Source organism: Sabethes cyaneus, chromosome 2, assembly GCF_943734655.1.
Source record: "Sabethes cyaneus chromosome 2, idSabCyanKW18_F2, whole genome shotgun sequence".
NCBI lineage: Eukaryota > Metazoa > Arthropoda > Insecta > Diptera > Culicidae > Sabethes > Sabethes cyaneus.
This window is the reverse complement of record NC_071354.1, coordinates 244,087,349-244,113,530: the sequence shown is the minus strand read 5'-3', so window position 1 is coordinate 244,113,530 and position 26,182 is coordinate 244,087,349. Positions and strand designations below refer to the sequence as shown.

The 26,182-nt window shown below is 39.4% G+C and overlaps 2 protein-coding genes across 2 annotated transcripts in view; one reads left to right on the top strand and one right to left on the bottom strand.

Moving 5' to 3' along the window:
* The first annotated feature begins 2,862 nt into the window (after positions 1–2,862).
* On the top strand, positions 2,863–3,649 carry LOC128737972 (uncharacterized). The gene is made up of 4 exons (XM_053832764.1): positions 2,863–2,996; positions 3,068–3,145; positions 3,201–3,254; positions 3,313–3,649. Exons 1-4 carry the CDS (start codon positions 2,925–2,927, stop codon positions 3,478–3,480), a joined length of 372 nt encoding a protein of 123 aa, XP_053688739.1. The 5' UTR covers positions 2,863–2,924; the 3' UTR covers positions 3,481–3,649.
* Positions 3,650–4,401: 752 nt separating this feature from the next.
* The window catches only part of LOC128736844 (uncharacterized), a 39,345-nt gene continuing 17,564 nt past the window's right edge, over positions 4,402–26,182 (bottom strand). The window contains exons 2-3 of the mRNA XM_053831341.1: positions 4,815–5,402; positions 4,402–4,753 (exon numbers count right to left, since the gene is read on the bottom strand). Coding sequence (XP_053687316.1) covers positions 4,402–4,753; positions 4,815–5,402 — 940 coding nt within the window. The remainder of the gene's footprint in view (positions 4,754–4,814; positions 5,403–26,182) is intronic.

The window sequence follows — 26,182 nt, the reverse complement described above, 5'->3', positions numbered from 1 at the left end:
TCCCTCGATAGTTTGAACGTTGCGCTTATCACCCTTCTTGTGTACAGGGAACATTACTGATTCTTTCCATAGAGTTGGGAACTTACACTGCTGGATTGTAGCATTGAACAACAGTGAGAGAGGTCTAGCGAGAACAGTAGAACACTATTTCAGTATGCAAGATGGAATACCGTCAGGTCCGGCCACTAACGAATATTTTAATTTTCCGATGGCAGTTTTCACAATCTCGTCCGTTACACACACGAAAGACATTGAGGATGATGACTTCATTAGGTGTATTTCTAACAGCATAAGTAATTTGTTCTGAGGAAGCAGAAGCACGATTAAAAGCCTGCTTGAAGTGAGTAGCAAAGAGGTTGCATTTATCGCGAGCAATGCGCGCAGAGCAGAGGATCTAGCACGTTTCAATCGACGGAGCTGCGCGTTTCCCCATTGAGGCTTGCGAGCGGGTCGGCGTATGGGAACGAAATCGGTGATCAAACTATTCAAAGTGCGAATGAATTGTTCAACAGCCGTGTCAACATCGGGATACAGTAACAGAGATTGACAGTCGATCTGCGCAATTGCTGTGACTAAGCCATTAGAATCAGTTCTATGATAATCTAAATCGTTGCCGTCGATAACATTCTCAAACGGTACAGGGATCGGCAAACTGAATGTAACATCAAGAGCGGGGTGATCGGCATCAAGCGTGATAATAGGATCGGCCGCCACGGTAGTTGTATGGTTGTATGGCTGGATCATTGGCAAGTATCAGATCTAACAAGTGATTATTCCTGTTTAACACCGGATTAATTTGCGTCAGGCCGTGGAAACTGAAACAGTCTTAAATCGCGGTGCAAGCTGCGGAAGCGTGAGAGCGTTGGTAGTCGATGCTAGGACAACCGTTTACAGGAACATTCCAAACTAAACTGGACTGGTTGTAAACTAAACTGAACTAAGTAAGTCGATATGTTCGCTGATACTCATGGCGTCGTCCTTACGGTAGGGGGGTAAATAGATTACACCAATGCTCAGAGAGAGATCGGCTACTCGGACTTTCACCCATAGCTGCTCAAGTGCTTCGCAGATCGGGGAAGGGTCGATGGAGCAACTCAGCTTATTAGAGATCACGATCAACACACCACCGCCACAGGACTTTCTGATGTTTTGCTGGTTACGATCGCATCTAAAGACGGAGAATACGTTCCCAAATAGTTGTTGGGAGTGAATCTTCTCGTCAAGCCAGGTTTCCGTTAATACAATTATATCGAAGTTCGACTCAGCTACAGCAATATAAAAGTCGTCGATTTTGGTTCGAAGTCCGCGCACGTTCTGGTAATAAATCAGCAATGAAGGATTCGAGTTCAGCTGCGGGTCTAACACAGAGTTGGAAACGGGCCTGGTGTGGTGCTTTGAGAGCCCCGTGCCGTACAGCCACACACACGCCCGGGACGACTTGAGTTGCCTAGAATGGTGGGCTACGTCAAGCGGGTCTGGATTAATGGTGAGATCGACGTGTGAGGCGACGCCAGGGTCACTGGAAATAAAGTGTGTATCAGTGGTAGTGAGGAAACAAATACACTGATACTTGCTAGGGTTTGCGGTTTGAAGGTTTCATTCCGTACAACTGCACTCAGGGCCGGGACGACTGATGTGCGCTGGCCGGAAAAGCTCGACTGTGGGAAGGGGAATGGAAACCACCACGATGCTAGAAACGTTGCGTCCCAGCATCCGAATGGCCGACGGTGAAGTGGTAGTGGTATTCGGATAGTCAGAAGCAGTTACATCCTGGAATTATAGCTGGTTCCGAGGTTGTCACAGGAGTTACTGTGATCCTTGGAGTAATAGGCGATGAGAGGAGGTTTGATGGTGCCCAGTAGTTTTTTGAGACGGCACTCTCAAACTCTCTAAAGAGAAGACCTTGTGGCCAGGTCCCCGTGTTCAATGCGGAGTCTCGTAATTTTGTATCCATCCCGATTTTAAACGAAATGAAGTTCATTGCAGACAAATCTGCGTCCATTTTGGTCAATGCAATGACCTTGAACGGTCGTAAAGCTTGAAAAGTCAAGCTTTATTTCTACATTCGTAGATTTCCGTCAACCCAGCGAAACGAAACGAATGTCCAACAGTTCTGCAGTAAACTGAAAACTGTTTAATTAACGTGTAACATTATCAGTTTACTGAGAAGATTCTGTTAAAAAAACTTGCTGATAGAAAATGCAAACTTCTCGATGATTAACTTACAGCTACCGCTCGATTGTTGTTATGCTTAAAATATGAATTACTTCTGGTATTTTTCCATGTTCTTTTACCAGAGAACAGTAGGACAATTCAGGTTTAAGAATAATATCAATATTTTACAAAATAAACTGATCTTCACATCACAAGATGTTCATTAGTTCATCAATCCCCCACAAGGCATCTTAGACAATGACCTTACGGGAATTATTACCCATATACTAATCATCTAGAGCAGCGGTTCCCAACCTTTTTTTGGTTCGCGTACCCCCTGACGGATTTCCCTATACTATTCTGCAGCGAACTAAAGTTTTGGCGAACCCCCATTTGGGAACCGCTGATCTAGAGCAAAGCATAATGAGTCGAACGAATCGTAAGCTTCGCTTTGGTAAAAGATTAACACTGCCATTGTCAATCAATTTTGAGACTTGTGAGACTCTCGTCTATCTGCCGTAGTCGGAGCAAAGTAAAAACAACAGCCAGCGTGATAAACTATCCCCGGCAGAACGACAATAAACTGCAATGGCGATGAGTAATGACTGGACTGTGCATGCAAATCAAACCGGCTTCTCTGCGACAGACAGATTTCCAGTCGAACCTACAACAGTAGGTAGGTACTTATTCACGTGACAAACGTACGGAAGTGCGACGCAGTCTGTGATCGGTGGTACTACGGTTTTACTACGTTTGTTGGTGCTGGAAAAATGATCCAATTAGTGTTTATTTTGCTTAATTTGACGGTCGGTATGGTTGTGAACCGGGAAGTTGCTCAAACGGTAAGTTACTGGAAGTAAGTTTCCAGTGAGTGAGAGATAAGTGAGATTAATATTTGTACGGTTTTCTTTAGGGGCATGGTATTTCCAACTCTAGTGAACAGCACATTTCAACTTTGCCGTCCATAAAAGGGGAGGAAGACGCGCAAACGGTAAGGTTTTCTACATGAAAATCAGTGCTTTGTAATAAATTTAACGTCTTTTTAGACTTATGGCGATTTTGATTCTGAAGAACAAGATATTTCCACATCAATTCATACGGTAAGTCTTAGAGAACAGTTTAGTTGCGGTCGGTAATAATGATTTTGGAACTTTTTAGGGCTCCGACCTTTTTGATTCTAGTGAAGAGGACACTTCGACATTGCCATCGACTACTGGAATGGAAGCTACAACGCACAATCACCCGGACGAAGAGGTTCCGCTGAACTGCGGACGAATTCCGGTATGCGGGAATGTTTGTTGTAAGCCGGGAAATTTCGGTCACTAAGCCCTGTTTAGGAATGCGTTTTTCACAATAAATTAACACAGTTAGAAGGTTAGGGTACACGAATACTTAGCGGGACGTTATGGTTTCCCGTATAGGATAACACGTACCTTCACTTTAAGTTGATTAGTTTTGATTCTTGTTTCTTATGTCACTAATAAACACGTTCTAAATCTGATTAGGTATTCTGCGTTTTCAAGAAATGCCTGAGAAACATTTTTCTATTTGTCAAACAATACTCTTTACTGAAGGAAAGAAACTGAAGAAATATTGGCTTACTAAGATCAATATCGCTTAATTGTCAATACGTAGTGAAGGTTATGCGACTCCTACATTTCACTATTTGAACTATCAAAATACTATTAAACTAGGAACTTCGCATAACCTTTCCAGAACAAAATTATAAGTTTTTGGGGTACACATTTCTTCATTAGAAGCAGGTTCAGGTCATCAATTGACTTACCTGGATATGTTCAGGTCACAACGAGCTGTTCATTCGTTTGTTGAGGCACGATGAGCTATTTCTTCAGAGTCTTGATGACTTTCACATCACATATTCACCTATCGTGTAGGAATAAATAATAAACTTAAAATTTTATTCAATCATCGTTACGTACTACATGCATAAACATTACAACAAAGTACTTAGCCCCACGACAGTATCTTACAGGAAACGGATCCTTAGCACGGAACAGTTGTAGAACGTCGAGGAGTAGATTGCGAAAAAGAAAAAAAAACGAACAGAAAAAAACAACATACCTACACTAACAAGAGAGAGAGAGAGGCATAGAGTGAAAGTGTCACTGGTAATGGCAAAAGAACTCATATTTTGCTCTTCGAACTTACAAAACCTACACTAGATGGTACTAAACTAAGCCCTAACTTGCGCGCTACTTTCCCACCCCGTTCGTGGACAACAGGGGCCTACTTCCGCTCGTAGCTGCTGTAGTCCTCGTCGTCCTCGTAACGCTGGGTGGTGGGCGTGTAGGAGGGCCTTCTCTGCTGCAGCGAGATGTTGATTTCCTCCGGATTGCGGAACACGCTCTGATGGGTGGGGCTCGGCGAGGACACTATCCGGTAGGAGGGTGTCGTCGGACCGTTGTAGGACGGCTGTTTGCGAACGGTTTGCTGCTGAGGAGCGTGATAGGACTGCTGCTGCTGCTTGGACTGTTGCTGCACCGGCTGACGGCGTTCGTCGTGGTGACGCTGCTGGCGCTCGTAGTCGTAGTGACGTTCGTCCACGTAGAAGTTCTCCGGGTAATACCGCTCCGAGTATCTGAATTAAAAATAATGAATTTATTCTGATACAAAATGTTAAATATTAATTACAATCCTACTTCAGAGTAACATTGGGTTTGGTCATGTGTTCCTCCATGTTGATCGGTTTGTAGAGATAATCGTTGACGAAGTGATACTTGGATGACTGCTCGCAAATGTTATCGTTCGACGGTGGCATACAGATAAGGTGGACCTGATGGAAGGTGAACCCTTCCGGACAGATCCACGAGTGTTTCTGGTTCTCCTGGCAGTAATGGAACACCTCACAGCCTAGACTTTCGTCGGCGTAGTAACCGGTGGTGCGACCCGTACAGTGGAAGTCCGATTTTTCCAACAGCAGCGACAGTCGGTCGGGTTCCTCTTCGACTTCCAACTCTTCACTGGAGTAGGACGGTTTTTTGCCCTTTTTGTTGTTGTCGTGCTGACGCCGGTTGTACACCTGCTGAGGTTCGTCTTCCTCTTCCTCCGAGCTGTACTGAGCAGCGTAGGATGGCCTCGCGCGGTACGCCACACTGCCACTGGCCGCCGGTGACACATCGCTGATGTTTTCCTCCGAGCTGCGCTCGCTGGTGCTCTGCTGCGGTTTGAACTGCTGACCTGATACGATGCAAACCATCGCGATCCCACACAGCATATGTGGTAAGAATCTGCGAATCGAAAAACGAATAACGGAATAAATGAAACTGTGTTTAACACAAATGTATTTGGTTTGCAATTACAAAAGTATAAAACAAATTGATACTAAAAAATTACGCTTTTAACCCCCCGTAATTATTAGCCGGTAAAGCAAATTGAGCCGTAATAAAACTCAGCTGAATAAGGTTGAAACTACCAGCTAATGCCCGGTCAATTCCACCACAATAATCAAGTGGCCAATTGTGGTGAAGTAATTCATAAGGAAGCAATCGCGGTTTTCCCATAGTTAATGGTCTAGCTAGGTACTCTCTCTCTCTGAACAACTTATCCGGTTGTACTTTTATGAAGTACCTACGTATCTATCGATGATGGCTGCTTGTTCACGCCCCTGTTGGTTAGCGGCGGCAGCCTCGGCTAAGAGGAAACCTAAAGCTTCCCATTATTGGGAGGGTGAGAATTTGCAGGTTAGGTTACGTTATATAACAATAATAAGCAAGCAGCGAAGGTTATGCGTGCAGTGTGAACGGTAACGAAAACATGAAAAAAAACTGTCAGTTCATCCTTTTGAATTATCGAGTACGGACGGGCGGACAGACGGACGAACGGAGTATTAATTTCCGCGCAATGTTCCGCTCAAAACGAAAAGAGCACACTGCTGGTGGATGATTGAAGCACTGCAGCATTATTTAACATCATTCAGTTGAAGTCGAATTTTGACGAAATTTTGCCACTTGCCTAATGAACTGCCAATGGGTTGAGTAATGGCATGGTGATTGAGGATTTCGAAGGTTCGATTGACTTCAGAAACTTTACATTACTTTTTTGTTTTAATGTTGAAGCAGGAGAATACCTACTTTTCAGAAGTACAGCATTTTTGCTTTTCCTACAATTTCACAAGGGCGCACCTATCATCATAGTATGCGACGCCCAGTGCCCTGCCATCGTGGCATGCAAAAGCTCCACTTCTCATCGCTGTCACTTTTAGTAACTGCACATTTCCCATAAACATTACTCCGAAGAAAGTGTTTTACGAAAGTGTTGTATCGAAGCGATCGATTCAGGATTGAAAACGGTTTGCGTTAACTGTAAAAAGTTCGGGATTCTAATCACCGAATCCATCGAAATAATCCGTCAGGTAAATACACTTGTAAGCAATTACTAGTTTCGTTTGGGATCGTTACGAGATTACGAGTAAACTTTTTGGGGAATTGAGTAAAACAACTTAAGTAAGGTACCCCGGGGCAAGCGGGACCTAAAAACGGCATAGTTATGGTTTATTCGACTGTGTAATCTACACCTATGATTGTTTTGAAATTCTTATAGCACAGAAACTCTTCCGTGGTATCACTTCGAAGGTTTAATTACAAAAAAGGACTATCGATTTACATGGTGATAGGTTCCGCTTGCCCCTTTACCGGGGCAAGTTGAACCTATAATCAAATTTGATTAAAAAGCATGAAATAACAGAAAATTGTGTATGCTAATAAACAGCAACTAAAGACATTGAAAAAGCAACCAAAGACATTGTTTCTTCTAATGGTTCCTTACATAAAAGCCGTAACAAAATCAGATTACTATTAAAGCACAACGGGCGACTCTATAATTGATATAAACACAATTCGTGAGCAATTACGCATTACTGGAGTATTGTAAGGCAATGTAATTGGATATGTAGCTGCATCCAATTCTTCCGAGCCGTAATTTATGATTAACCATTCTTTAATAACTCGAAAATACGATTATGATCTGTTTGCTCGACCATGCCCAATACAAAAGAGCAAGTAGTAAAACTATCATAAGAAATAGGTACGCTATAACAACCATAACGCTTTCTTGTTTCACTTCCTTTTGCAGATTAGCTTAATTACGTATCAACTTTCCCTTCCTAGATTCAATTAACATCGTTTATGTGTCGTTAGAATACACAGTAGTCCAAAAGGGCGAAAAGTTGAACTTTTTTCTTAGTGTCTCTTGTTTTCATTTTATCATTTATGGTCTTCAGCACTTTTGTACGTATGAATATCCCCCTTAATCTAAAGCTATTTAAAAGTTAGTCATCGCTTACTATTATGAAAATAAAAAAATAACTTTTCTGTGTTAGGAAATATAGACATAGTTTCTTCAGCAAAGTTGTAAACATTGTAAAAACAAGCAACTTTGCTGAAGAAATAAAATTTATATCTTTATCGAGTGCTGAACTATAGGACATATTCTTCAAAACTTTTTCAAAAATTGGGTTTTCATACTTAGCTTTTGTTAGTACAAGAGTATATGGTTCCAGGTGAATATTGAAAGACTCAAAACACACGTTTTTGCAGAAGTTTGCAAATCTCCTTGACCTTTCCTTACAAAGTTATCGCTTATTTTAGCTTTATTTTTCCTTAACTTCACGAGCCAAAAGCGATCACTTTGTAAGGAAAGGTCCTAGAGATTTGCAATCTTCTGGAAAAACGTGTATTTTGAGTCCTTCAATAATCGCCTAGAACCATGTATTTCTGTAAAATGCAACCAACATAGGCTAAGTATGAAAAACTTATTTTTAAATAAATTCCAAAGAAAATGCTCTATAGCTCTGCACTCGATAGGAATAGAAATGTCATTTCTTTACCAAAGTTGTTTACCTTTACATTTTCCATAACTTTGCCGAAGAAAGCATGTGTCTATCTATTAACACAAACAAATGGACCTGCATCGAGCCTTTAGCGAACGCGAAACACTTAAAACGAATGCTTGCCGTACTCTCATTTAGGTGGTTGGAGACAAGCGAAACCCGTACAAGTTTGTAGTACTCGACTTAAGCTTTAAGATGAAGTGCTGATTTCATAAATCCGCTTGCCCCATTTTACCCCATGGGTTCGTGAAGCTATGGAAATTTAAAACTTGAATATCCGATAACTTAGCAAGTAAAGATCCAAGAGCTTTGCGGTCTTCTGCAGAAACGTGTATTTTAAGAGCTTCGATAATTGTCTAAAACACTGTATACTTATAAAAGGTAACTAACAACAGCTAAGTATGAAAAACCACTTTTTAAAGAAGTTTTAAAGAATATGCCCTATAGTTCAGCACTCGATAAAGATAGAAATTTTATTTCTTCAGCAAAGTTGCTTGTTTTTATAATATTTACAACTTTGCTGAAGAAACTATGTCTATACTTCCTTACGCAAAAAAGTTATTTTTTATTTCCATTATAGTAAGCGATGACTAACTTTTGATAGTTTTAGATTAAGGGGGATATTCATACGAACAAAAGTGCTAAAGCCCATAAATTATTAAATGAAAGCAGAATGGGACCAAATGGTTCGCTACCTTATAAGTCATGTTACTGGGCTTCTTTTTGGGGTGCCCTTTTCGATTTTTGTTTTAAAGTTTTACCGATATTATTTATTGTTAATAAATCATACTGCAAATATTCGGTAGTACAGCTAAAAACTGTATTAAGGTTGGAAGTTTTGTGCTGGCACATTTTATTATTAATAGGTTCCACTGGCTCCGTGCAGTCTGAAGTGCCGTCCTCATTTCGACCCGTATATTTAAACTCATTTTTCGAATTTTAAATAAATGAATAAATAAATAAATCACGACCAAGAAGATATTAGTCTGATCATAATCCAAACATAATAAATACGTTATTCATTTTCAAGTCGCTGTGCAAAACATTGCATTTAGCCAATTATGCATGAGACAGTTGCAACCCGTCCTTACAGTTAGAGAGGGTAAGAAGTGAGAAGTAAGAAGTAAGAAGTAAGAAGTAAGAAGTAAGAAGTAAGAAGTAAGAAGTAAGAAGTAAGAAGTAAGAAGTAAGAAGTAAGAAGTAAGAAGTAAGAAGTAAGAAGTAAGAAGTAAGAAGTAAGAAGTAAGAAGTAAGAAGTAAGAAGTAAGAAGTAAGAAGTAAGAAGTAAGAAGTAAGAAGTAAGAAGTAAGAAGTAAGAAGTAAGAAGTAAGAAGTAAGAAGTAAGAAGTAAGAAGTAAGAAGTAAGAAGTAAGAAGTAAGAAGTAAGAAGTAAGAAGTAAGAAGTAAGAAGTAAGAAGTAAGAAGTAAGAAGTAAGAAGTAAGAAGTAAGAAGTAAGAAGTAAGAAGTAAGAAGTAAGAAGTAAGAAGTAAGAAGTAAGAAGTAAGAAGTAAGAAGTAAGAAGTAAGAAGTAAGAAGTAAGAAGTAAGAAGTAAGAAGTAAGAAGTAAGAAGTAAGAAGTAAGAAGTAAGAAGTAAGAAGTAAGAAGTAAGAAGTAAGAAGTAAGAAGTAAGAAGTAAGAAGTAAGAAGTAAGAAGTAAGAAGTAAGAAGTAAGAAGTAAGAAGTAAGAAGTAAGAAGTAAGAAGTAAGAAGTAAGAAGTAAGAAGTAAGAAGTAAGAAGTAAGAAGTAAGAAGTAAGAAGTAAGAAGTAAGAAGTAAGAAGTAAGAAGTAAGAAGTAAGAAGTAAGAAGTAAGAAGTAAGAAGTAAGAAGTAAGAAGTAAGAAGTAAGAAGTAAGAAGTAAGAAGTAAGAAGTAAGAAGTAAGAAGTAAGAAGTAAGAAGTAAGAAGTAAGAAGTAAGAAGTAAGAAGTAAGAAGTAAGAAGTAAGAAGTAAGAAGTAAGAAGTAAGAAGTAAGAAGTAAGAAGTAAGAAGTAAGAAGTAAGAAGTAAGAAGTAAGAAGTAAGAAGTAAGAAGTAAGAAGTAAGAAGTAAGAAGTAAGAAGTAAGAAGTAAGAAGTAAGAAGTAAGAAGTAAGAAGTAAGAAGTAAGAAGTAAGAAGTAAGAAGTAAGAAGTAAGAAGTAAGAAGTAAGAAGTAAGAAGTAAGAAGTAAGAAGTAAGAAGTAAGAAGTAAGAAGTAAGAAGTAAGAAGTAAGAAGTAAGAAGTAAGAAGTAAGAAGTAAGAAGTAAGAAGTAAGAAGTAAGAAGTAAGAAGTAAGAAGTAAGAAGTAAGAAGTAAGAAGTAAGAAGTAAGAAGTAAGAAGTAAGAAGTAAGAAGTAAGAAGTAAGAAGTAAGAAGTAAGAAGTAAGAAGTAAGAAGTAAGAAGTAAGAAGTAAGAAGTAAGAAGTAAGAAGTAAGAAGTAAGAAGTAAGAAGTAAGAAGTAAGAAGTAAGAAGTAAGAAGTAAGAAGTAAGAAGTAAGAAGTAAGAAGTAAGAAGTAAGAAGTAAGAAGTAAGAAGTAAGAAGTAAGAAGTAAGAAGTAAGAAGTAAGAAGTAAGAAGTAAGAAGTAAGAAGTAAGAAGTAAGAAGTAAGAAGTAAGAAGTAAGAAGTAAGAAGTAAGAAGTAAGAAGTAAGAAGTAAGAAGTAAGAAGTAAGAAGTAAGAAGTAAGAAGTAAGAAGTAAGAAGTAAGAAGTAAGAAGTAAGAAGTAAGAAGTAAGAAGTAAGAAGTAAGAAGTAAGAAGTAAGAAGTAAGAAGTAAGAAGTAAGAAGTAAGAAGTAAGAAGTAAGAAGTAAGAAGTAAGAAGTAAGAAGTAAGAAGTAAGAAGTAAGAAGTAAGAAGTAAGAAGTAAGAAGTAAGAAGTAAGAAGTAAGTGTTACTAATTGTCTTTACGTAATGACTCCTAGCACTAGTTTTTGTTTTTCATATATACCCTCAATCTCAATTTCTAACAAAATCATTTTAGATGCTTCCTGTGACAAGAAAACCTATTGATAATAACTTTCTTCCTGCAAAACACTTTGCTTTGATGAATTTTCATTTGCGAGCTGAAATAAAATACTAAAAAATGCCAATATGGCCTCGCATAACAAATGATTTCGGTTTTGAACTGTAATGCTCTTCCTAATAGCAGCAGCAAATCTGATTGGTCAAGGTGTTACCGTTTAATTGGCTCTATAAAACACACAAACAACCGCAATTTTATCGTGGTCATATGAGCAGCCTCAATAAAGTTGCTTTATTAACAGTTTTATTATGGTGTGTTTTGACTCGTATCCTCTTGCTATTGCGTAATACCATAATAAAGCCAGAGGAAATGATGAATACCGCAATAAAACCTTTATAGAATTGCTTTAGAGTTGTTACTTGGGATGTTTTCTCACAGTGTCAGTTGACTGTTTCAAACTACGCTAAATTGCATGAAATGGTCACAGTGTCAGTTGACTGTTTCAAACTACGCTAAATTGCATGAAATGGCTTGTTGATAACTGAGGTTCATTTCATTTTTTAACCGCCGAGTATGACTAAAAGTGCGAAATGTACTTACTTATGGAACAGTTCACGTAAAAGACGTTTAACGCCTCGGTTGCCTCGCTATTGAACTGATTGAATTGATATATCATATTTTTTTTTTTTTTTTTTTTTTTTGAAACGATAGTTCTACAATTGATGAAAGGACGGTAGGGGAAAGAAGAAACGCGGCTAACATACGCTGACGGACGAACAGCGCCACGTGCAGTACCTTGCAAGTCGTAAGGGCCGGCACAGTGTCGTCGTCCTGAAAGTAAATAGTAGTTAGATTAAAACTTCTCGCTCGGTGGTAATCTGCAATTGATGCAGGAAGCGGCACAATATGTGTCGATAACACAACCAACACGCGTAGCTATTCTTGAGAAGTGGATTTTGCGGTCTCCTTTTGTCCAGCGCCTCTATGGTTCAAAGGTACAAGTACCAGCGAACCACATGCCCTGGAGGGTGTTGTGGGTTCGAATCCGGTTATAATCTCAGATTACAGCTTGGTTCGACTCATGCACCTTCCAGCATTGGACAAAAGGTAGGAGTCAAAATGACTACTTGTCAAGCATAGCTACTAATACCCCCCCCCCCCTTCCTTTTCGCTCTTCCCCCTCCTTCACCAAAAATTTTCATTTCTTTCCCCTACCGTCCTTTCATCAATTGTAGAACTATCGTTTCAAAAAAAAAAAAAATATTAATATATGTATGACCTCATTCCAAGGTCAAGACTAAAATCTTGAGATTAGTCTATTGATATATCATATTGACAGCTAACTGATAGATGGCCTACTACGCTCCATACAATACTTCACGTCACGTGCGTGAAGCTAACTCCGAAATGTATTGCTTTTGCCATGTATGTTACTGCTAAAAGTTTTGATAGATACATATTGCTCCCTGCTCCTTCAAACATGCATTCAAAGAAAACAGTGCCCGTTGTTACGAGAGTAATGTATCAATGTAGTATCAATTTCCGACGAACCTATTCAACGCCGTTATACAACAGACGTGAGAAGACAGCAAAAGCGTGGTAGAAACTAAGCAAACGTGCTTCCAGCCGGATATTGCAGTCGCGAGTCACATTTAGAGTAATAAAAAATATTTTCAAACACTTTTGGTTCCGCCTGTTACGGTTCTTAAAGTTGTATATGACCATGTGGCTCCTTTTTCGTAGGATATGATGGAGGCGCATGATTAAATGAGATTTCTCAGTTCATTTCATATCTATTTTGTTTGGCACCACTGACAAGGATACATCGCTGACGGTTACAGTTTTTGAATTGAACGATGTGCACCATAGTGTACTCCTGTCTATCGGTAATTTTACTGCGCTGCTTATATAAGTGACTCTAAGGAAAAAAATTGTAAGAAAATGTATGCTAATGGAGGTAGGTACTTGGTACACGGTAATCAACGCTTCCAAAGCACCAGAATTGCAAAGGTAAAAGAATGAGTGTCCTACTGGTTTGTTTGAGAAACAAACAGTTTTATAACCCCATTTTTATCCACCTGAATGGATTATTATACTTTTCTCGTATTGTTAATTCTAAAGATTGTACTCGACAAAAGTGAGACCCATTTATTTCTGTATGCCAGAAGGTCATTGGGTTAAAAAGCCACTGCGACAGTAGGTACTAAAGATCCTCTTTTGTGGCACCGATTGCTGTACACAGCAAGCATTCGATTCTTCCTTTCAAAATGCCGATAATCGACATCGGCGTATATTAACCCTATCGCGCAAAATGTGTATTACAAGTGGAAAAAAACCTTGTTGAGGTGCCTAAATCGCGCTTGGAATGCACTCCAATCGGAAGCGCTACAACTAAAGCAATCATTAAATCCAGTTATAACCTTATTTTGTATCGACTTGTTCTGGTCAAATTATTTTGTACTTTCTTATGCGGGAGTAAATGTGTTTGCTATAACCAGAAACATTTATGTATTTCGTTCAAATTCCAAACGCTTGCATGGCAGTGGAGTGATCGTGTAACGTATTTACGGCCTAAGGGATGGGAATCGAAAGCCAAAGTATCGATATTTGCTATCGCAATATATCGGACCGATCCGATACTGAGTAATGAGTATATCGCAACCAAAATATCGAATGAATTTAGCAGCCGAGAGCCGGGGTGGCTCTGCCGTATCAAGAATTCCTCTCCATTGTGCTCGGTCCTGGGCTACTCGTCGCCAATTCGTTGCGCGTCTCGACACACGCAAGTCGGTTTCAACCTGGTGGAGCCGTCTAGCATGTTGGGTCCCTTTATTCTTGATGGCGGTGGGGTTCTTGAAGAAAACGGATTTCACGCACAGTCGTCCGGCATCCTTGCGAAGTGGCCGGCCCACCGTATTCTCCCAACTTTTGCCGGGTGTACGATGGGGATCTCTCCCAGTAGTGCTTGTAGTTCGTGATTCATACGCCTCCGCCACTCTCCGCTTTTTGTTTGTACTCCGCCAAAAATAGTCCGCAACACCTTTCGTTCAAATACGGCTAGTGCACGTATGTCTTCTGTAAGCAAAGTTACTGTCTCAAGTCCGTAGAGGACAACCGGTCTGATTAGTCGAAGCGTCTTGCGGAGATTGCCTCCGCCGTCCCAACGTTTCCAGTATGATGTCAAGATCGTCCGGGAAGGCTAGGAGTTGGCTCCTAGTTGCTGAAGATTGTTCCTCTCGTTTCGATGCCCGCTCGCCGGATCACACCTTCAATAGCGATATTGAATAACATACAGGACAGTCCATCCCCTTGCCGCAACCTTCTGCGCGATTCGAAAGGACTCTAGAGTGTCCCCGAAACGCGCGCGTAGCACATCACTTGCTCCAGGGTAGCTATGATCAGCCGCGTCAGTTTTTCAGGAAAACCGTACTCGCGCATTATCTGCCATAGCTGTTTGCGTTCAACGGTATCATATGCTGCTCTAAAATTCACGAAAATATGATGCGTGGGTACCCGCCGGGCATAAAACCCGCCTGATATTGCCCTACGAATTCTTTTGCTATTGGGGATACGACGCAACAAAATCTGGGAAAGCACCTTGAAGGTGGGGTTGACCAACGTGATGCCGGGGTAATTACTGCAATCTAGCCGGTCGACCTTTTTGTGGATGGGACAGACTACAGCGTCCATCCACTCCTTCGGGGTTAGTTTCTCCTCCTCCCAAATCCTAGAAATTATCCAATGAAGTGCCGTTGCTAACGGTTCTTGACCATTTTTGAAGAGCTCTACCGGGAGTCGGTCCTTTCCGGCACGCTGTTGTCGTTTGTAAGCACTCCGAGGTTAACTTCCATTGCGTCTCTTGTTGCTGTATCGCCGTTGAGGCGTTTCATATTCAATCCGTTTTCGAGGGTCGAAGCGTCTAGCTCCACAGAGGAAGGCAGAGTTTCATACAGTACGCGCGCGTAGTTTTCGGCAATTGGCGGGTTGTTTAATTGCCGAATGTTTAACCGAGGAGGGTGACTTTGTCGCGAGGTATAAACCGTCGATAGTTTTGAACGAACATGTACTGCTACTAGGTAATGGTCCGAGCCAATGTCCGCACCCCGTAGGGAGCGTACATTGGTTCGAAGACGTATCAGTTCTTTGAAATAATAAGCAAGAATATGGTGTATAGGATTGAAAATGCTAATGAGTTGATTTTCAGATATAAATTTATACTACTTACTTAATTGGCCTAACGTCTTATGACAAGGCCTGCGCAGTATAATTTCTCCATCTGTTTCGGTCCATGGCAACTGATCTCCAGTTGCGCGGGCACCCAGTGCTCGCCAGATCTCGCTCCACCTGGTCTTGCCACCTCGCTCGCTGTGCCCCTCTTCGTCTTGTTCCTACCGGATTTGATGCGAAAACCATTTTTGCAGGATAGTTGTCCGGCATTCTAGCAACATGTCCTGCCCAACGTATCCGTCCAGCTTTAACCACTTTCTGAATACTTGGTTCGCCGTAGAGACGCGCGAGCTCGTGGTTCATTCTTCGCCTCCATACACCGTTCTCTTGCACTCCGCCAAAGATGGTTCTTAGCACCCGCCGTTCGAAAACTCCGAGTGCTCGTAGGTCCTCTTCTAGCAATGTCCACGTTTCGTGCCCGTAGAGGACAACCGGTTATTTATACTAATTTTGCGCAAACGGAACCACTCATATCATCGAAAAAGACAAGCGCTAGGAAAACGATCATATATCCCATCCCCAAGCATGTTTTCGGCGCTGTTTTTAGCCCTACTTCTATGATATTATCTCATATCCTTAAACCGTCTAACGGGCAACAATGTAAAAACGATGCGATCAAACTAGAGACTATTTTTTACGAAAGTAAATTCAAAGGAAGTTCAAGTTTTGATTTTCAAGCAAAATGAATATCTGAAGGAAAAAAAAACAGGTTAAAAAACTCCAATTTCTCTTTTTTGTTTTTCATATCTAATGCTCTATCGAGTTAACCGCTTACGTTCGAATCTCGGCTAGGCGGTGCTACTCTAGCAGTAGCTAGTTAGCTGTGAAATAAAGAAGTCGATAAAGAAGGGTCAAGTCTTACAAATGACGTTTAACCCTTTAAGCACGGAGGGTTTTAGTTACGATATTTTTGGTATAAAATTTTTTTATCTCTCGACATACCAAAACCAGTGTATTCTACACATTGCAATAAATGTTTGCTAAATTTAGCAACCTACACGATTGTGTATGAGCAAAAATGAGCCGAAAAAACAAACGCAATTAAGATATGGCCTGCAGGCTGATAAAATGTAGGTGATCTAATGTAAAATTTTCCGGAGAATCGCATGGTGTCCTCCGCTTTCCTGTTTGTCCTCAAGAAGTGCCCCATTTTGTTCATTTTCCCCCTATTTTTTAACATTTTTTACCCTTTTTGGACTATACCAAGCCAGGCTTTGAAAATACGAAACATGAAAATCTAATTATTTTGTGTAAAGAAGTCCACAGAATTGAATAGGGTTGACCCCGTTTCGTTTAGAGCGAGATCATCGCTTCGAGGCTGATAGACTTCAGCATCTGAAGCAGCGGAACGGTCGTTACGTAGCTGTGGAAATACACGCAACTTTTTGCAAGTTATGTTTTTACTAACCTTAATACAACAGATATACCGGAATGTCCAGATTGGCTTAAAAACATTCAAATGTTGATCCAAAAATTTGTCTTTTATTATTTTACAATTTATAAATGACCAGTTTTTGGTTCCGGTAGTACTCTAAACGAAAGTTCCGTAGTGTGGAGCATGAACGAGTGCTCTGCAGCATTATGTTGTTCGGATTCTTTTAACCGTTTAATGAAAAATCAGCGTATTCCTTAACGACTGATCAAACTGTAAAACTATACAATTTTATTCTTAATTTAAATCTAGCTTTTTAACTTGTATTAAACTTACAAATTTAGTCTTCAGATCCGTTTTTATCTTCCTCTTGCAGATTAAATCCGATCTCTCTAATACGTCGATACCGCAAATCAATAGTGTAATATTTTAGGTAAAATCATTCACCACTAATTCCTACAGCACTGATTGTAACCTGTTCGGTGACTATAGTTACCAAATTAGCATTAAGATAGGTGTAATTAGATTTAATAAACAATTTTAGCCTTTTAATATTTACTTCACACGGTATAATTAACAAATTACACTATATGTCGCTTCACTTTGCTGCTGAAACTTGCAAACGGTTTGTTTACTTTTTCGTTTCTGCTTTCCTGACGTGTTGCGAGACGCAGCGAAACTTTCATTCAGCTAAGTTGTGTTGCAAGAAACAGCAAACTGCTCGCTTTTCGTTTTTCTGCGACAGAGTTGCCTGCTCGGCGATTTCCATCGCAACATATGTATTCATTCTTACTGACCCAAAATGAGATGGCAGCATCAGATTTCGTTTTATTTCAACTGTAACTTATGACGTGCAAAAATAATCCCAATGCGATCTGGAATATCTCCGGGAAAATGGATGCAAAATTTTCTAATATATCTTTTCATTGAAGGTCAATCTGAGGTGGTTCTTTGAAGACAAGTTGTATCAAATCGATAAAAAAATAGTAAAGATAGAGCCAAAAGTGTAAAGGCATGTACACTAATTTTTGAAGTCCCGGCGGGAACGTAAAGGTAGGTATACAATAAGGCCGAACCTACACAATTGTTTAGGTATGAGAAACAATGAGCATAAGTAAGTTGTAAAAGTTATTTCCCGTAAATTTTTAATTACATCAATTGGAAATACTTATTACCAATAATTTTTTATCTAAGGAATTTCAAAATACGCATAATAATGATAAGAAAATACGACAGATAAAACTTTTTGCTGTTTTCACAAGATTTTGAAGACTAGACAATAATTAATCCAAGCACAAAAGAAAACTTCTTTTCCGCTATTTTCTATTTTTTCTACGAGATACGATGTTTACACAAGAGATTGGTGCCATATATGTAAAAGTACATCGTTTAGAGAGGAATGGAAAATTTTTTAAAAGTAGTCATGTCTCACAATTGTGTGGGATCGGGCTTAAATGGTTAACGTAACATCGTATTGAACTGCTCCCCTTTTCAAATTTTCTTTTATTGGGTTGAGAATCGTAAACGTAAAGAGATTTTTGGTATTCGGTTCTTGTAAAATGGTAAAATTGCTGAGAGCCGACTGAGAGAGACCCCGAATAAGATCGGGCACTCAGTAAGTAAATAATGATTCAGTAATCTTGTAACGAGGCTAGACTATCTAAAAATAGGGACGCAACAAACCAACAAAACGAGACTATCCAACAATAGAAATAGAAAAAAATAGGTGAGATTGGAAGTGGAATCGACAACATACACTCAAAATAATTTTCACGTCGAAATAACGGGAAAAGTTATGTGAATATTTTCCATCCAACTGTTCCAGTACTATTTATGTGAATTTAACGTAGTTTGCATTAGTATGCGTGAATTTACGTGGAAATGAGATAGATATTATTGTATTTTCCAATAATGTTCAACTGAAAGTCACGTAACTCCCTGTAGAGCAATTTACGTGATTCTTCACGCGGAAAGGATGTGAGGATTATTTTGCGTGTACGCGTTTACCAGCAGTTTGTTTAAGGGGACATAAACGACCAAAAATGTTAAAAAATTCATTATTTTTTTATATCAGATTTTGATTCTGCAGTTTTTCCGCTTATTTTGATACTAATTTTGTAATGATCCGACCACGGGAAGTGGCCGAAAAACGATCCCACACATAAGCATTCTAGTGCGGCGTGGAACAACCTCGACGGAATAAAATACCGCTTCTGAAAAACCACGATTTTCAAACTTTATGTAGGGGGAAGTCCCCCAGCGCCGGACAGCTCTTAATACCGGACACTTCTGATTTTCATAGTTCAAATGGTGCACCTTAGTAGCTGATATGATGAAACCAATAAAAAGGAAAAAAATCAGCAGGTCAGAATCATTCATGAAAGCAGAGATTTGTTTGTTTTTATCTATCGCCGATCGAATTGTTATGTTACGGCTAATTTTCGGTTCAGCATTACAGCATAATTCGGTTGCATAAAATATAGTTTTTCATATACAAAATATCTTTCATTAAATATTTTCCCAGCTCCATAGTTCATTTTTCCACCAAGTTATTCAATTTGTTAAAAAATATAAATTGTACTTAGTGATTCCCGTCACCCAGTAGCAAAGACCGAGCCGTTCCTCAATACCGGACAGCAAAATGCTTTGGTTGGTTCAGTCAAATTCTTGAATGCAATCAAGATTTTGCTAAAAAAGAGATTGAGAAGAAAGAAAACATCTCTTATACCGAACCGGTTAACTCAAACATAAAAAAACAAGGAACCCAGTTGATGATCAATTTTTCGAAGAAAACAGAAGGGCTTCAACGTAGTGCGTAAAAAGCCACGCGTTAGCAATTTTTCAAATATCTTTAGTCAACAAGTATGCAAGCAAGCAAGAGTTTTTAAACATTTTGACATGTATTTTTCAGAACTATAAGCCCTGAATTGGTTTATTTTATAATTTCCATTAAGTGTCCGGTACTGGGAGACACAATTTTTAAATAATGATTTTTATCGATTTCTCATTTGGTTTCTAAAATGGTTCATTAGTGATGCAAATACGTGTAACCTATTTTTATTGGAAAATAGTCTTCTAAATTACTCTTTCAGGTAGTAAAAACTGCAGTAATGCTAAGTGTTGATTTTATATATGTCAAAATCCTTAGGTGTCCGGTACTGGGGGACTTTCCCCTACCGTTTTGTCAGAAACTACACTACGTGTTGGAACAAACTTTTTTTTGTTTTGTTGGTAGGAGCTTGGCAAATACTTTTATAACGCTGTATTTCGTTTACAAAACTCAAAAGTTATAAAAGTCTTTGCCAAACTCCTACCAACAAAACAAAAAAAAAGTTTGTTCCAATACGTTGTGTAGTTTTTGAGAAAAAGGTACATAAAGTTTGAAAATCGTGGTTTTTCAGGAGCGGCGTTTTATTCCGTCGAGGTTGTTCCACGCCGCATCGTGGGATGAAACCCAAATCTAGGTGGATAAAAGTAATTACGCTAAAACCGTTAGTCCTAGGTATATAGTATGTTCGGAGTGAATTTGTTATTTTAACTTCCGCATTTTTTGGTATACACTCAAGTCGCTTTTTACGCGAAGGATACGTCCCGCGTAAATCAAAATCGCGTAAATTCCGAAAATCGCGTAAAAAAACCGCGTAAATTCCGAAATTCGCGTATAAAGCGATTTCAGTGTATATGAAATTAGGGTGACCATCATAGTAAGCGAATGCAAACTATACTAGCGTTATAAACTAGCGAATATAAACTTTTTTATGGCTTAAGTTAGCTGAATAAAATGTTCAGCAAAGTTAAAGAACATTACATTTGATATAACTTTGCAAAAGAAATGAAAGCTCTATCTCATATGGTTGATGGGCTGGAGCTATTTAAAGTTTTTTGGTCGGGTGGACCTAACAATCCGTTTTTTCTTTATATCTTCTTTCGTGTTTATTTCTCACAAATCAGACCTTCCAAGCACTGTCACTCGCATGAAAAACGCACACTTTGTTTGAAAGAATCAAGTTGCTATCTCCTTCGGTTCTCAAGCTACAGGCATTTTTTTCTAAAAACATATGGTTTTTTCAAATGTCAATAACGTAAAAACTGCTCAAAAGCAGCAAATCAAATTTTGTATAGATGTTTAGTAATATATTGGCCTCCAAAATTAATTGAGATCACATCGGTCCAGGTCGGCCCTTTTTTGCTAGACTGTATTGAATAATAATGGAGTAAAAATTACCGGTTTACTTACTAAAATCTCAATTTTTACGTAAATAAAATAGATTAAAAAAGCGAAAATAAGTCTAAATGATTGTATTTATCTTAATCAAGTATAATTAATAATGGTATAACTTCTCAGGGCGGTTTAAGTTAAACTGGAATACCTCTAATGTTTGCTATTAGCAAATCTGAGTACTGTAGCATCATACTCACTAAATCAATAGTTGTTATCTCTCGAAAACTTTCGTGTATGTCTTTTTCTAACTTGCCCATATATCTTGGTAATTGCTTCCTATGCCTCTTCTTACATCGGTAATGTCAGAGAATCAGTCTTGGAATCAGCTACAGTGGAGCCATGCATCAAAATTTTGTGCCTTGACGACGTGTAATCCTCATTTTTTAACAATTTTCAACCAATCAAATACAAAAGTTTTAATATTTAAAGACCACGAGTCAATAGTAGCCCGGTTTCAACGAGAATTAGTGTTATATTTTCGGCGACCACAGTTAATTACTGTAACATTCACATCCCCTAAAATAAAAGGGTTTTCAGCTCGAAAAAAACTAGAGCCACCTTCATAAGCTGAATACAGATAATTAAGATAAAAACAAGCGTTATTTTCGTTTTTTTAGTTATTCTTTTTACGTAAAAATTGTGATTTTCGTAAGTAAACCGGTAATTTTTACTTCATTATTCAATACGGTCTAGCAAAAAAGGGCCGACCTGGACCGATGAGATCTCAATTAATTTCGGAGGCCAATATAATACTAAACATTTATACATAATTTGATTTGCTGTTTTTACGTTATTGACATTTGGAAAAACTATATTATTTTGAGAAAAAATGCCTGTAGCTTGAGAACCGAAGGAGATAGCGACTTGATTCCCTCAAACAAAATGTGAGTTTTTCATTCATGTGAAAGTGCTCAGAAGACATGATTTGTGAGAAATAAACACGAAAGAAGATATAAAGAAAAAACGGATTTTTAGGTCCACTCGCACCAAAAAACTTTAAATAGTTCCAGCCCATCAACCATAAGAGATAGAGCTTTCGTTTCTTTAGCAAAGTTACATAAAATATAATGTTCTTTAACTTTACTGAACATTTTATTCAGCTAACTTAAGCCATAAAAAAGTTTATAGTTTGCACTCGCTTACTACATATACACCAAAAAATGCGGAAGTTAAAATAACCAATTTACTCCGAATCCGAACTTACTACATACCGAGGACTAACGGTTTTAGCGTAATTACTTTTATCCACCTAGATTTGGGTTTCATCCCACAGTGCGCCGCACTGGAATGCTTGTGTATGATCGTTTTTCGGCCACTTCCCGTGGTCGGATCATTACAAAATTAATATCAAAATAAGCGGAAAAGACCGCAGAATCAAAATCTGAAATAAAAAGATAATGGAATTTTCAAAAGTTTTAGTGGTTTATGTCCCCTTAATGGTCTTACAATAGTTCTTACAATCGATTTAGCTGATTTTTGGTGGGTTTAACACTTATGGTATTTCATATATCAAAAATCATCATTATGGACGCATAGCATTTGAGAAATTACGTTGGGCGCTGTTCGGGAGACAGATTTTCCGCTTATATAAAAATAACCGTGCGTCTCCATTTGCAATGGAATTGATGTGGGCGCATAATATAATGTCACTTTCAAATCCATTTTTTAGAATCATTCAATTCATATTGTGGTTCAATATTATGTTTTTAAGTTTCTATTTCACCGCTTTATTGAAACTTCTCTCCATAACCGAATATCCGCACCTTGCCCTTGGCGCCATTCATAAGGTACAAATCCACCCAGTTCTCCAACACCTTACCTAGGTGTTTTACGAAGTCTTTTCCGATGGACCAAAACTTCTTAATCGGGTGAAGTTCCGGTAAGGTCAGTGGTTGACGTCTTTCAGTGCAAAAACAACATTGTTGTGTCTGTACCAGTGCAACACTGGCCGCTCGTACCGGCAGTCAGTGTTGCGAAGCCCGTGTTGCGTTCTCGTTCCATCAAACGGTGCATTCTCGTATGGACACCCTTTTTATTTGCCCACTGCATCACTACGGGGCCCTAAAAGTCATTTGAATATTTTTTTCGAACGGTAATTTGTATAGATGAAGGAAATGGTAGAAGTTAGTAATGAAACAAAGCTGCCTATACGCGAAAGGGAAAGACTGGAAAGAAAATAGCTGAGGGTCATTTGAAGCGCGCTTTTTAGGTTCGTAGTACATTAAATTTGGTCAATTATTCAAATAATTTATTCGCACAGCAAATTAGGATAAATTTGTAATAACCTGCCTGTCTTTTGTCCACGCTAAAACGAATTAAAACCAAACGAACGAACCGTATCATCCACTAACTGATTTGCTTTACCTTTAAGCTTAGTTGTTTCTAAAAATAACTTCACCGGCTGATGTCGGTGAACCGCAAAAAAAAAAGCATCCTACTGCAACCGGCTATTTTTTTCCAGTAATTTGAACTGCGCTTGCAGTCGAAAATAGCCGACATAAACATTGACACAGAAATCCGAAATCCACTTGATTACCGCACCACCGACCGGTGCACTCGTGTCGTGCCATGGCGTGGCGTGGCGTGGGTCGCTCGGCCCCAGCTCGGGGTAGGAAAATACTTTATTAAATAATAATAATAGCGGTGAAAATAAATGGGGAAAAGCAACGCGAAAAAAAAGCTATCTGCTTCGACCACCAGATGATGAATGTTTTCCGCCTTATTACGGCATACGTACGGAACGTACGGAACACAAGGGGCAAAGCACAGTGCAGTCCAGTGTGCGGTGAATTATTTTTCTGCTCTCTTGTCTGCTCTTGTGCTGCAGCACTACCTGTCATCAGCCATTTCCATAATGTCCGCACTGCGCAGCAAGTGTCGCCGCCAGTCATGGCAAATATAAAACGGACAGAGTGGAAATAAGTAACAGCCAAGAAACTGGCAAATCACCGCTGGACCATAGAAGGAAAGCAAATAAAAACGGTACCAGCTGCCAGCTCCGGTGACAAGAGAAATGTCCTATCGAATGGCTTCCGGTGATCAGTCTGCAAGGGTTGATTGAAAACTTGACCTTCCAGGAACAATAAATCATACAATCGTTTCGAAAAGCTATGTGAAACATTTTTTCATCAATTTGCATTCACTTTCCGTACGGGCAACATCATTAAGACTGCAATCTCCGTTTGTTCTGCCTAATTGCCTTAAATAATTTTCTTTCTGCTGCTGTTCTCCTATCCGAGAGCCTCGCCGTCTAATGGCAAGACTAAAACTTGTTAAAATTATGTTGCAGCAGCACAATCACACTCGCAAGGAGGGTGGGAAAAAAGGTCGCATCGGAGTGGATTCAAAGAAGAATAGAATTCGTGAGGCCCGGCCGCGTGGGCTGCTCTGCTACCTCACCCCGGTAATGACGAACCGGTAGTCGACTTTTCCGCGCACAATCGGTCTCTTTTCCATTTTTTATTTTTCTCTTCGTTTGGTTTGTTGTTGTGGAACTACCAGCCACCTCGCACCGGTCGGTCGGGTGCAACTGACTGTCTGGGAAGGTCATTGCAAATGGTACCCACGCGCGCGCGCGGGTTTAAGCCGAACAATTCACCTTATTGTCGGTTCTGCCGGTGTGGTGCGGCAGAGGAAGATAACATTCGCGCCTATTTCGTAATCACGCACATCTAGGGGGTGGTGGTGGTGGTAGGTCGTTTACTTCTTCTGCCCGGCTGAGCTGCATAATGCATTCCGCCGATATGCAGTGCCACTTTGTTGCCGATTTCAAATTGCAACCGTCATTATGGCAATGGCAAATGATGTCTTATCACTTACTTCTGATCGGTGGCCATGCGCGTCGGCTGCAAATTGCTTTTCTTTCAATCAAATTTCATTAGCGAAATTCCGCTGTTTATAGCTGTGGCACGGAACAAGCGTGGCAAACAGCATTATGTCGGAGTCGGAAAGCTTGAAATGAACCGTGAATGAAAAGCTTTAATCGGCTGATTTAAACAATTTGATGTTTATGATATTATTATAGCGATCGGTGATTAACATCAGCTCCAGCATCACGAACGTATCTTTTTTATTGTTCCATCAAACAACACTCTCTAGCTGATTTTGTTTTTCCTCTACCTCCCTGCACGATTCCATGCATTTTAGCAACAATTCCCTTGAAAGGGTGGGTACAAGACAAAAAAAAACAGCAATCGCGAGTCTTGGGTGAAAGTTTTTTTTTGCTTCTTTTCTTCATCGAACGCACCCCCTTTGACGGCTAGTAGGTAGTCGGATTTCGAGTTTTGCAGAAACATTCCGTCATTCAAAGTGAGTGGATATCAGCATCATGACAGGAAATTTTAATGTAAAATGGAATTATTTCTGAAATCCAGAACCCGAAACCCGCAAATTTTGTTTTTTTGGCCATTACTTTCGTGATGAATAAACTAATTATGCGAAAATAGTTTCAGTTCAGTAAATTAAACTTCTAGTTTAGTTGCAAGCCTATTCCTATTCAATTCTAATTTGTCTTATTATTGTCTTTGCCTCAAGTTCGCTACCGTGCAATCTGATTATTTCACAAACAGTTCTGGAGTTCCTCAAGGGAGTAACCTCGGATTACTATTATTCTCGATATTTTTCAATGACATATGCTACTTGCTTCCATCTTCCATATACTTCACTATACGGATCTTTGAGGACTGCAAGGAACTTCAGCGGATGATCGATTATTTTCAAGACTGGTGCCTGAGAAATCGCATGACGATTAGCGCTCAAAAATGTCCTATAATTTCGTTTAGCCGTAAAACCACACCGATCACCTGAAATTACCACATCTGTGGTACTCAGCTGGAGCGTGTAGATACTGTGAAGGATCTGGGAGTCATCTACGAGTCTCACTTTTCGCGATCATTATTCTAGTATGATTACAAAAGCAAAACGCAATCTAGGATTCATCATGCGGACAACGAAAGACTTCACGGATCCACACAGCTTGCGATCATTATATTTCTCGCTTGTGCGATCATCCCTCGAGACTGGTTGTCTAATATGGAGTCCCTATATGGACCTTTGGATTGCCCGAATTGAAGCTGTCCAGAAGAAGTTCACAAGATTTGCCCTCAGACTGCTTCCGTGGAATAACGTAGCCAACATGCCTTCATACGATGTCCGGAGTAGATTGCTATTGTTGGGCGCCATTGATGCTCCTAACATCCTAAACCTATAAACGTGCCATCAATCTCTTTACGCCGGAGAGACCTGCTGAGACTGGAGTTCCGGAGAACGAACTACGGGCGCAACGAACCGATTATCTCGATCTCTCGTCAGTTCAACGAAACCTACGATCTTTTCGACTACACTATCTCGGCATCGGCTGTCAGAAACAGATTGAAACGGCGCTCTTTGGAATCTTCAGTTAGGAGTGGATAGCA

Bases quoted from the DNA above. Each gene is read 5' to 3' on its own strand.
- LOC128737972 (XM_053832764.1), top strand. From the start codon at position 2,925: ATGATCCAATTAGTGTTTATTTTGCTTAATTTGACGGTCGGTATGGTT. The intron at 2,997-3,067 runs GTAAGTTACTGG...GGTTTTCTTTAG, and splicing joins ACCGGGAAGTTGCTCAAACG to GGGCATGGTATTTCCAACTC. The intron at 3,146-3,200 runs GTAAGGTTTTCT...ACGTCTTTTTAG, and splicing joins GGGAGGAAGACGCGCAAACG to ACTTATGGCGATTTTGATTC.